Consider the following 10,908-nt stretch of genomic DNA (forward strand, 5'->3'; position numbering starts at 1 on the left):
TCTCCAGAAGGGGCAACTAGGAGAACTGGGCTACGGGTGCCAGGTGGGCCCGAGGGGAGGCAGACACTGGGCTCTGCCTGGAAGGACACAGCCCTCCCAGGTCTAGGAATGTTAACAGTGTTGGAGCTCTTAGGTTCCTCAAGATAGAAATTGAGAGGAAACCCCAGAGAAATTTCCAGACAGATTTTATTAAGCCTGTACTCGGGCACAAGGGAGACAGCCCAAAGGAAAGGAAGGGCCTCGGAATTGGCCTGGGGGGAGCTGGCTCTGATAGGCTTCTTTTATAAGCTGGGGACAAAGCCGGCTTATGGGAAAAGGCAGGCTTTTTGAAAATTTTCCACGTCAGGGTCTTGTGACTTCTTTTTCCTGCTGCGTTGCCTGGTAACTGTGTTCACACCTGACGTGGGGCTGGATGGAGGTGTAGCTCACTAGTGCCACACCAGGAAGGTCATATAGTTGTCAAACCCCCCTCAGCTGCGCAGGGAGGGTGGGTAGTTTCAGCAGTCTGCAAGGAAGCAGGCAGTGAGAGGGAGATAAAATCAGCTACCTCTGTGTTTTTGAGTAGGGAGTGGAGACGTGGTGACATTTTTGCAGTCAGCTTATCCTGCCTTCCTTCTGGCCACCTAGTCTTAACTTGGCTTCCTGGCCGCCAGGTGTCCCTCTACTGCCTCAGGAGGTCCTGCTCATTCCAGTCTTTCTGTCTTTCTTTCCATCCACTCGTAGCCCCAGGTCCAGCCTGAAGGGTGCGGAGCACTCAGACTCAGTAAAAATGGCTTGGAGATGACAGAACCTGCAGAAGAAAGAAAGAGAGTTAAAAGTGAGGCCTCTGAAGCCGGCCAGACCTGGGTTTGGGTCCTGTTTACTAGCTGTGTGGCCTTGGGAAAGTCACTTAACTTCTCTGTTTCTGTTTCATTCTCTGTAAAACAAGGATCAGAACAGTACCAAGCTTAGGGCTGTGATATTTGCAAAGTTCTCAACACGGTCCTCGGCCCCTAAGGGTTCGCTGTTATTATTATCACGGACGGAGGACGTGCAGATGGGTAAGTCTGCTGAAACTGCATTCATTCGTGCAACAAGCATTTACCGTGTGCTGGTGCAGGGGACCCAGCAGTGAGCGAGGTACTCATCCTGGTCCTCGGTGGGCCCTGAGGAGCTATGTGGCCCGTGATGTCCCTTGCATAGCCTCTGCCGGGCAGGCAGGCATACCCTTGCAGATGAGCAGGTAGGCCTGCCAGGCCCTGCCCCCACCACACCCAGCCATGCCTGGGACCAGGCAGAGTGACTGCACATTCCTGAGGTGAGGCAGGGAGGGCTGAGGTTTGAACGGTAAATATTAGGCCTCTGGGCTCCTCTTCACCTCCTGCGCACTCTCCCTTCGCCACTCGCCAGAGAGTAGGGTCTGGACTGGGTGGGGAGCAGGCCCTGGCCAAGCCACCCTCTCCCCAGGGTGTCTGGTCCCGCAGCCCCGCAGGCAGGCCCTCGCCTAGCTGTGTCTCTCCTAGTGACGCCCTACACCGGCGCCTTCTCGCCCGCAGGGCACCTGCTCCTGGGCCGGATGAAGGGCACTGGCAGGGCCTGGGCCAGGCACTCAGGCTGCTCCCTGGGCGCGGGGCAGGGCGGGGGGGGGGGGGGGGGGGGAGTGGGGAGTGGCAGCTTCTGCCACTATTCCTCTGTCTTTCCTGGGACACTGTGGGGCTGGGTGTCCCCCTCTCAGACACTGTTGGGGTCATGGTCTCCACTCTTCCCCTGTGGTGCACCCTCTCCCAACAGGCTGCAAGGTTAGGGTTTCTGTCCTGGTCCTCTGTCCCGTCCGCACATCCCTGTCTCCCCTCCCCCGGAGCACTGCGAGGCCACGCGCATGCTGCTGGCTGACCAGGGCCAGAGCTGGAAGGAGGAGGTGGTGACCATGGACACCTGGCTGCAGGGTTACTCAAAGCCTCCTGTGTGAGCACTTGTGCCTGGCGGGGTCAGGGGCTGGGCCTTGGGAGGCAAAACTAAGCTGGGGGACAGCTGAGCTCAGCATCCCTCACCGAGCCGTGCCATCCCCCCAGCTGTATGGGCAGGTCCCCAAGTTCCAGGACGGAGACCTGACCCTGTACCAGTCCAATGCCATCCTGCGCCACCTGGGCTGCTCCCTTGGTGAGTCCTGAGGTCCAGAAAAGTACCCTCCAGGTCACAGCAGGACGTTCAGGGGCCTGAGCTGAAGCACAGCTACCAGGGTCCTGCCCTGCTGACCAGCAGGCGGAGGGCGCTTGGGGAAGGCGCAGGGCCAGAGTCAGGAGGGCTCTCGGTCACGGGCTGCGATGGCCAGTCCACCTGGGCAGGGGCCACAGCTCAGGCCAACCCCCAGCCAGGTGGTGCCAGATGGGTTCTCTGGGCCATTTCCTGGACGACAGCTCAGAGGAGGCCGCCAGCCCCCACGCGTGGGCTGCAGGAGGCTAGGGGTTCCTGTGCTCCAAGGGCAGGCCTGTGGCCTTGTTTCAAGGGTGGCAGGGACACGGCTTAGGGAGGTGTCCCCCTCTTCTTTAGCCAGCCTGGGGGGGGCTGCAGAAAAGCCTCAGGTCCCAGGAGGATGTGGCAACTAGGAACAGGGGCAGAGGAGCAGTGGGACCCTAACTCCTGCAGGACCCAGGTGAGGGCAGAGGCCTTCTGCAGCCTGTCACCTCAGGCTTCGGGGAGGGGGCTCGGGGCCATTTGGGCAGGGGTGTGGCCCAGGAAGCAGGCATGGGCTTCAGCTGGATATGCCCCCCCCCCCCCCCCCCCGCCCCGCTGCTACTCCCTCTCACCCCCTGGGCTCATGGAGATGGGAAAAGGCATTGTTGGGCAGAGTGGGGCCAGAGCAGGGCCAGGCCTGAGGCCAGCAGGCTCCTGGGGAGGGGGTGCAGCCCAGACAGAGCCTGACCTGCAGCCTGGCCATGACCCAGGGCTCTACAGCAAAGACCAGCGGGAGGCGGCCGCCAGTGGACATGGTCAATGACGGTTGGAGGACCTCCCGAAGCTCTGTGGCCACCTCCTCTGCCACAACTGTGAGTGGGCTGGGGCTGCTGCTTGGGGCCCGGGGTTCACCTGGCCAGGAACACTGCACACGGCCACTGGGATCACCCCTGCTCTCAGGAGGAAGGCAAAGCCCAGTATGTTCAGGAGCTGCCGGGGCACCTGAAGCCTTTCGAGACTCTGCTGACCCAGAACCAGGGGGACCAGGCCTTCGTCATGGGCGACCAGGTGAGTGCTGGGTCTGGCCCATTGTGGGTCCATTTCTCAGATGGGCAAACAGAGGTCCAGAGCGGGACCATGACTGGTTCATTGGAGCAGCCAGAGTTCTGGCCCAGCCTCTGACTCCCCTGACCCTGCTCAAGACCTGGGCCCCTGCCCTGCAGATCTCCTTCGCCAACTAGGACCTGCTGGACCTGCTGCTGAATCACCAGATCCTGGTCCCCGGCTGCCTGCACACCCTCCCCCTGCTCTCCTCCTACATGGCTCGCCTCAGAGCCCGGCCCAAGCTCAAGGCCTTCCTGGCCTCCCCCTAGCACCTGAACTGCCCCATCTCTGGAGCCCAAAAGATATGAGCCCACGCGGCACCTCCAGGAAAGGGCCTGCCCTTGGGAACCAATAAACACAGTGAGAGGAAAGCTGTGTTGTGGTCAGTGAGGGACCTGGTGGGCACAGGGGACCATCTGCCCCTTCCTAGGTTGCTTCTGGAGACAGAGGAGTTCCAAGCCCATTTTCTCACATCTCGGGCAGTCACAAAGTGCCACACTGTTTACCAACCACATGTGGGAGCCAGACACTCAGCAGGTCTTCAGACTTCATTTTACAGATGAGAAAACTGAGATCAGAGCTGGAATTTGCACCCTGGCTGCCAAGGTTCTTTCCCAAACAGCCCCAGGAAATGCTCTGGACAAATGCAGTGGTCAATGGAGTGATTATTTACCATGTTAATTTTAGTTAAATGTTAAATATCCTGATGGAAATCAACTCACAGTCACGGGGACTTTTAGAAGAAAGAGCATAGGTCACGGCCAACCCCTGGCCTGCTTTCACCAGCTCGGCACCGGCAAACGTTGGGGATGAAGTCGGGGTGAGTGTGCACCACCGAGGCTCCTTTCACCGAATCTGGGGGACAGTTACCCCCAGGAACTGCCGAGTGTCTGTCTGGGAGGCATTTTTGGCAATGGAACCACATTTGAGCTCCAAACCTTCCCATCGATCAGAAGGCTGGATGGGGCAAGGGGCAGCCTTTGTGCCTGCAGATGGGACAAGCTCAGGGCGACAGCCGAGCGTCCTGCAGGCGTGGGCTGTTTGCAGCCCCTTCCACTTACTTTCATGAGCTTGTTCTTAGGAGCGACGCCCAGGGGAGAGAAGTAAACAGACGTCTGGGCCGCCTGTGTGCCGTGTCCACGATCTGATTCTGGCTCGAAAGCGTGTCCACCACAAGAAGGGGGGTGCCGGGGTGACCTCCCAGAGGTTCAGGCTCAGTCTTCAGACAGACCCACCGATTAGGCCACATCTGTGGAAAGTTACCATTTTGAGAGTTTGAAGCAGTTTTTTCCAAAATAGGGCCCCCTCAACTTTGGCTCATAAAGCTGGCAACCCCACCAGATCCCTCGTCTCCAGCTGGGAAGGCCTGTCCTCCAGACACGCGGGACCCAAGCCCAGTCACTCACCGAGCCCCGGCCCCAGGCACAGCGCTCGGGCCAGGGGGCGAGCCCGTGAGCACAGCTGGGTGGGTCAGAGCCCTCGGACCCCCAGCTCGGCCCACAGCAGCTGCTGGCCCGGTGCCCCGAGCGCCTCTGAGGCTGCGGCTTTTGCTTCTGGTCGAGGCTGAGCACGAGGACTCAGACCCACTGTGGGGTTGGTTATAGCTGAGTGGAACCCACGTACTGAGAAGTGTGGGTGTCCCGGTCCCTGGGATGCTCCTAGTAGCCCTGCTCCGACCCTGTTGACATGCTCAGGTGCAGCAGCACAGTGGTCCTACACTCCAGCAAGTGTCCCCCACACCCCAGGAGGATCAGGGCTCCCTCCTAATGCTTTCTCTTCCATTCATATTTGTCAGGACAATTTTGACCGCCAGCCACAGAAACCCCACTCAGACAGAGGCAAATTTACTGACTCGGTCAGCTGGGAGCTCTGCATGCTTCTGACCTTAGGCTAGTCCTCTTGCCCCGTCCCACTCTCCCAGTCCCCTGCTCCTGCTCCGTGGACCACTCTCCAAAGTAAGGCCCCACATACAAGCCCTGGTCCGGAGACCCAGCTGAGGACAGCAGGGGCAAGTGATAGGGAGCATTTTGTGTTTTTCTGATGTTGAGAAGGTGTGACTGGCAGCAGGACTTCCGAGGACATTTGCTGACACAATGTTTCAGCGCACAGGGAGGTAGATACAAGCAAGCGCCCGAGCACAGGGACTCTGTCTCATTTCCAGGTGAGTTCCCAGTGCCTGGGCCCTCGGCAGGTGCTGCAGGAATGTCTGTTGAAGGGGGTGTCTGCTACCCGGGGTGCATTCTCTGGTCACCGTCCTAGCTGCTGCACTCCCTGGTTTTGCCTCAGGAGGGCGCCAGAACCTTGGTGTCTGCTTGGAGGCAGCCAGGCCTGGGTCTGGGGCTCCACCTCCGGAGACAGTCTCCTCACTGCCCCGGACCTGCACCTGGCAAGTCCCCAGCTAGGGGGGCCCGAGGGGGGGGTGTCCCGAGGGGGAAGGGGAAAAACTCACCTGGGCCGAAGGCCTGATCTCCGCTTCTTCCCCACCATGGAGCTCCACAGCCCCGTGGGAGGTGTGGGGACAGCTCTGGGGGCCCCTGGGGGTGGGGGTTGCTTGCTCCCTGTCAGGCTCTGAAGATCCCAGAGGAGGTGGTCTCTGTGTCGCCTACGAGATTCCAGTTCTTGTGGGTGAGTGTGTGAGTGAGTGAGTGTGTGTGTGTGTGTGTGTGTGTGTGTGTGTGTGACAGAGGGGGGAGGCAGAGAGGGAGAGAGAGGGAGAGAGAGGGGGAGAGAGGGGGAGAGAGGGGGAGAGAGTTGTGTTTTATGGAGATGGGGAAGTGTCCTCCAGGGCTGTGGAGTTTGCTGCACAGGAAAGAATGTAGCAAAAAAGGAACCGTTCACACTGTTTCGCATATAGAACTGCAATTGTTTCTCTGTTCGTTTGTAGCGCATTAAATACCAGCCAGGGAGGGGGAAGGCAACTTTCAGGTTGCTTTTAGCACAAGTAAAATGAGCACATTAGGCTTTCCTGGGAGAAAAATAAGAAAAGAGTTTTGCATGTTAAGGGATAAAGAGGGTGTTGGCAGGACCCAAGGGAAGGTCACGAGGGGTGGGGGGGAGGAGCACAGACCCTAAGCCCAGGCCCCTGGGCTGGAAGCTGGAGCCTGCTGTCAGGCCCGGGGCACTGTGCTGACGGTGGCTTGGCCCGGCCCTCAGACGGCCAGGCTGTCTGCCCCAGGACAGCACCTATCCTTGCCTGTACCACCTCCCGTGGGCCAGTCCTGGAGGGTGCCACCCCTGCCTTCTGCCTGCCAGGGCACTGTAAGGAAATGATAATTTTATTGTCCACATAAAAAGTTACCTTATACATTATATTGATGGCGTTTTCAAACTTCTTATTGCTCCTGAAGAATTACTGCTCTGGGCAGGAAGGGGCGTCAAAGATGAAGAGAGGGCACCAGCCCTCAGCAGGAATCGGGTGCTCCTGACTCGACCTGATCTCTCTGCTGAGCTCCTATTTGAGTTTTCTTTCCCGGGGACCCCCGCCAACCAATCCCACAGTCACCCAGGGAACGCCGTGTGCCCTCAGTGGCTGCCTCTCCTCCTGGATCTCCATCCCAGTGAAGGAAGGACCCCTCCCACTCCCTCCAAGTCTCCCTCCCCAGCAACCACCAAGCCTGGAAGCTTCCACCTGGATGCCCAGGCCAGCTCCCACCTGGGGCCTTGGCTGCAGCCTCAGCACTTTGCCAGCTCTGTGGGAAGGGTCTTTATGAAACCCTGCCATCAGGGGGTCCCGGAGTAGGGCCTGAACTTCCACAAAGGGATTCCCAGGCAGACAGAGGGGGTTAAACAGCCTTGCCGCTCATCCCGGAACCCTCAGCAATTGTCCTCAATCCTGACGACACAGCCAGAAACACCTGAACTCGCTAATGTTATTTTGAAAAGAGGGTCCAGTGTCCTTTATACAGATAGGTTTTTAAAACCAAATTGCTCTCCTTGTGACTGTTTTTACAGTGACCTCGACTTTTAACCAGCAGCACCCATTTCCACTTAGGAGTGAAACAGGTTCCTTTTAAATAGGCTATTTGAGCTAAGTGAGGTGATTATGAGAAAAATGGTAGATAGCATCCGGATACATGACAGGAACCATGAAGGTGGCATCCGAATGGCTGGTAACCCAGCCTGGGGTGTGTTTGTGCTCGCGCGTTTGTGCGGGTGCTCGCGGGTCTGTGTGCAGGCCAAGCGGCTCTGACCATCTCTGTGCAGCGTCTATCACGTCTTTCGTCTGTGGGAGCAAATGCAAGGGTCTGCGCCTCTGGAATGTGCGCCCCAAGCAGAGACAGGGCCCAGAGCGCAAAGCCACGGCCTCGAGGACTCTGGGCCCCGCACCCCACCCTCACCTGAGTCCACCCGCTGCAGGCCGACCGGGGCAACACCTCCGCGGGCCGCGCGTGGAGCTCCGCCGCGGGGACGCCGGGCGCGGGCACGGAGCCGGGGCGCGGGCGGGGCCGCGGGGGGCGGGGCCGGCACGTGACTCGCGCGGGGCGGGGCGCGGGCGGGACCCCACCGCTTTAGGCTCGCCCGGGCCGCGGGGCCCGCCAGAGTGCTGCCGCCGTCGCTGGGTCCGCTCCGTTGCCAGTGAGTCCTCGGGGCGCCTCCGGGGGCGCGGGGCGGGCAGCGGGGCGCCCAGGGGCCTGCAGCGCCCGGCTCCCGGCCCGGCCCTCGCCCCGCGCGCCCGCGAAGCCTGCCCCCTGCCCCCCGCAAGGCCGCGCGGGGATCCCGGGCCCCAGCGCGCGGCTGGAGCTCGCAGGGGCCCGGCCTCCGGGGCGCAGAGACGGGCCCCTCGGGGACCCGGGGCGCCCAGAGCGGGGGGCGGGGCCCCGGGGGGGCACTGCCCCTCACAGCACCTTCCTGAGGGCTCTAACAGGTTTTTCTGTCCCCTGCAGTGGCGCCTTACACCATAACCTACTTCCATGCTCGAGGTAGGGGCCTGGGGCTGCGCGGGAGGGGGGCTGCAGCCATGGCCGCTTACCGACCCGGGGGGGCCCCAAACCCCGCTTACGTGGCCACTAGCCCGGACCTTTCCGTGCCCTGAGCTCGCTAGGCTGGAGTCTCCAACCTCCCGGGGCCCGTCCCCTCCCCCGCGTGCTGAGCCGTCGGAGGAGGCCCCCGCCAGGGCCCTGAGAGGCTGGGGCCTCTGCGCCCCCGCTCCCGTCTCCCCTCCCCAGGGCGCTGCGAGGCCATGCGCATGCTGCTGGCCGACCAGGGCCAGAGCTGGAAGGAGGAGGTGGTCACCCTGGACACCTGGCTGCAGGGCTCTCTCAAGGCCTCGTGTGTAAGCGCCTGTGCAGCAGGGATCAGGGGCTGGGCCCTGAGGGCAAAGGTGGGGGGGGCAGCCAGGCTGAGCACCTTTGACCGAGTTGTGCCACCCCCAGCTGTACGGACAACTCCCCAAGTTCCAGGACGGAGACCTGACCCTGTACCAGTCCAATGCCATCCTGCGCCACCTGGGCCGCTCCCTAGGTGAGAGCTGAGGGTGCAGGTGGTGAAGTCCAGGGGTGGGGTGGGCCCTGCTCTGCCCAGCACGCCGGCCCGCGGAGGAAACGCAGGCGCCTGGAGGTGAAATGCATTAGTTGCCCAAGGTCAAGCCCAGGTCGCCCGCAACCCCTGCGCCAGGCCAGGCTGCCTCCCACCGGGTTCCGAGCGCCCACCGTGGGTCGGCACTGCCCCTGCCTGCGCCCGTGCCCCCCTCCCTGGCCGTGGCCCACAGGCGGCCACGTGGCCGTGAGTAGCTCAGCCCCCGGTCTTGCTGTCTCCCCTCCCGCCCCGGCCCCCAGGGCTGTACGGGAAGGACCAGCGGGAGGCCGCCCTGGTGGACGTGGTGAACGAGGGCGTGGAGGACCTCCGCCGCAAGTACTGCACCCTCATCTACACCAACTACGTGAGCGCGGGCCACGAGGGAAGGGGCTCCCCGAACTCCCACCACCCCACACCCCTCACTGGCCCCAGCTGCGCCCTCCCCGTCGGGCCTGGGCTGGGTCGGGCTCTGTGCCGGGGGCAGTCACCAGCAACAAGGACAGGAGCCATGGAGCCGGGGCGGCCAGGAGGGCTTCCTGGAGCAGGCGGGGAAGGGGGGTCTACAGCCAGCTCCTGGAAGCGGGTGCAGGCACTTTCAGGTGCACGAAGTATGCAGGCGCGGACCGAGGCCAGTTTAGCAGAGGAAGGGCTTGTGTGTGAGAGGGAGGGAGAGGGGCGGGAGGTGGGGCTGGAGGGGCAGCAGGCCCAGGGCCCGAAGGTCCGAAGCCCCTGGCTTAGACCCGCTCCTGCCGGCAGGAGGGAGCCGTGGAGGCATCTGAGCAGGGTGGTGTCCAAATGTGAGGTCTGGAAGGATGGATCCTCAAGGCTTGCGCAGGAGCCTGCTGGGAGGTCACGGGGTAGAGAGGGAGAGTTGGTTGCTGAGGCGGACAGGCTGTGGCCACAGCCCGGGCGCGGGAGTCAGCAGAGGAGCGTGAGGCCCCGAGGGTGGCGATTCTCACGTGGGGCCAACAGAAGGGCATGTCCGGGCTGGGCAGCCGTGTGAGCGTCAGGAGGGTGATACCAGTGGCGTCTTTTTGGCAGGAGGCGGGCAAGGAGGACTATGTGAAGGAGCTGCCGGGGCAACTGAAGCCTTTTGAGACCCTGCTCTCCCAGAATCAGGGGGGCCAGGCCTTTATTGTGGGCAACCAGGTGAGCAGCTGTCCCTGTCCTGCCCCTACCATGCTAACCTCTCTTACAGATGGAAACAGGTGCAGAGAGAGCATGTGACCCATTCATTGCTGGGCAGACCTAGGGAACGGCTCAGGCCCTTGGCCCCCTGCCCCCCGACCCCCTGGCCTGCTCCCACCTGCTGACCCCCGGCCCCTGCCCTGCAGATCTCCTTCACTGACTACAACCTGCTGGACCTGCTGCTGAACCACCAGGTCCTGGCCCCCGGCTGCCTGGACGCCTTCCCCCTGCTCTCCTCCTACGTGGCTCGCCTCAGCTCCCGGCCCAAGCTCAAGGCCTTCCTGGCCTCCCCCGAGCATGTGAACCGCCCCATCAATGGCAATGGGAAACAGTGAGGGCCCGTGGCCCCCTCAGCAGGAGGCAGGGGCTGCTGCCTCCCCTCCCCCAGGACCAATAAAGTTTCTAAGACAAAAGCGGTGCTGTGGGCATTGAGTTTCCTGGGCAGGGGGGCTGTGGGACCCTCACTTGTCAGACTCGGGGGGTGACGGCCGGCTAGGATACTCGAAATCCTAAAACACAATCAGGGTGTCTTCCCGGAGCATTCACCCAGTCTGCTGAGCTCCAGGAAGAGAGAAAAAAGAGAAAGAGAAATAACCGTGGTCCCTACCCTGGAGGGCCCCAGTCTCAAGAGAAAGGGCTCAGTGCGTAACCCTGCTTCCCAGTCCCAGCAGGCCGCTTGCCAGAGGACATGAGTCCTGGACAGCGGGAGCTGAGGGGCCCCGCAGGGGACAGATGGCTGTGGGCAGGAGCTCGGGGGCCCCGCATCGGGACTGTTTGTGGTGTCTGAGCGATCGTGGGCCAGGCGTCAGGACGGAACGCTCGGCCACCACCGGGCAGTCCTGGGTGCGCAGAGCAGCGCCCGCGCTCCCGGGGTGTTGCCCAGGAGGCTGAGGAACTGGGTTAGAGGCTGGAACGGACATTGCCTGGGGGAGGGCTTTTGGGCTCTGG

The 10,908-nt window shown here is 62.0% G+C and overlaps 2 protein-coding genes and 1 long non-coding RNA gene across 3 annotated transcripts; 2 read left to right on the forward strand and 1 right to left on the reverse strand.

Moving 5' to 3' along the window:
• Nucleotides 1-247: 247 nt before the first annotated feature.
• LOC148092116 (uncharacterized) lies at nucleotides 248-5,875 on the reverse strand. The gene is made up of 3 exons (XR_015715317.1): nucleotides 5,708-5,875; nucleotides 4,320-4,507; nucleotides 248-790 (listed from the first exon to the last, which is right to left on the reverse strand). It is a non-coding gene; the product is annotated as an uncharacterized LOC148092116 (long non-coding RNA).
• On the forward strand, nucleotides 1,037-3,566 carry GSTP1 (glutathione S-transferase pi 1). The gene is given in 9 exon segments (XM_087822128.1): nucleotides 1,037-1,040; nucleotides 1,771-1,778; nucleotides 1,841-1,925; nucleotides 1,928-1,944; nucleotides 2,052-2,139; nucleotides 2,925-2,959; nucleotides 2,961-3,026; nucleotides 3,115-3,222; nucleotides 3,378-3,566. Coding segments are annotated over 9 exon segments (600 nt in total).
• Nucleotides 5,876-7,766: 1,891 nt separating the features above from the next.
• Nucleotides 7,767-10,373, forward strand: LOC107537399 (glutathione S-transferase P). Its single transcript, XM_087822444.1, has 7 exons — nucleotides 7,767-7,833; nucleotides 8,142-8,177; nucleotides 8,424-8,530; nucleotides 8,631-8,718; nucleotides 9,033-9,136; nucleotides 9,814-9,921; nucleotides 10,107-10,373. Coding segments are annotated over exons 1-7 (633 nt in total). The 5' UTR covers nucleotides 7,767-7,832; the 3' UTR covers nucleotides 10,296-10,373.
• The last annotated feature ends 535 nt before the right edge of the window (nucleotides 10,374-10,908 follow it).

The sequence above is a fragment of the Miniopterus natalensis genome, chromosome 11 (assembly GCF_054644295.1).
Source record: "Miniopterus natalensis isolate mMinNat1 chromosome 11, mMinNat1.hap1, whole genome shotgun sequence".
In the NCBI taxonomy this organism is placed as follows: domain Eukaryota; kingdom Metazoa; phylum Chordata; class Mammalia; order Chiroptera; family Miniopteridae; genus Miniopterus; species Miniopterus natalensis.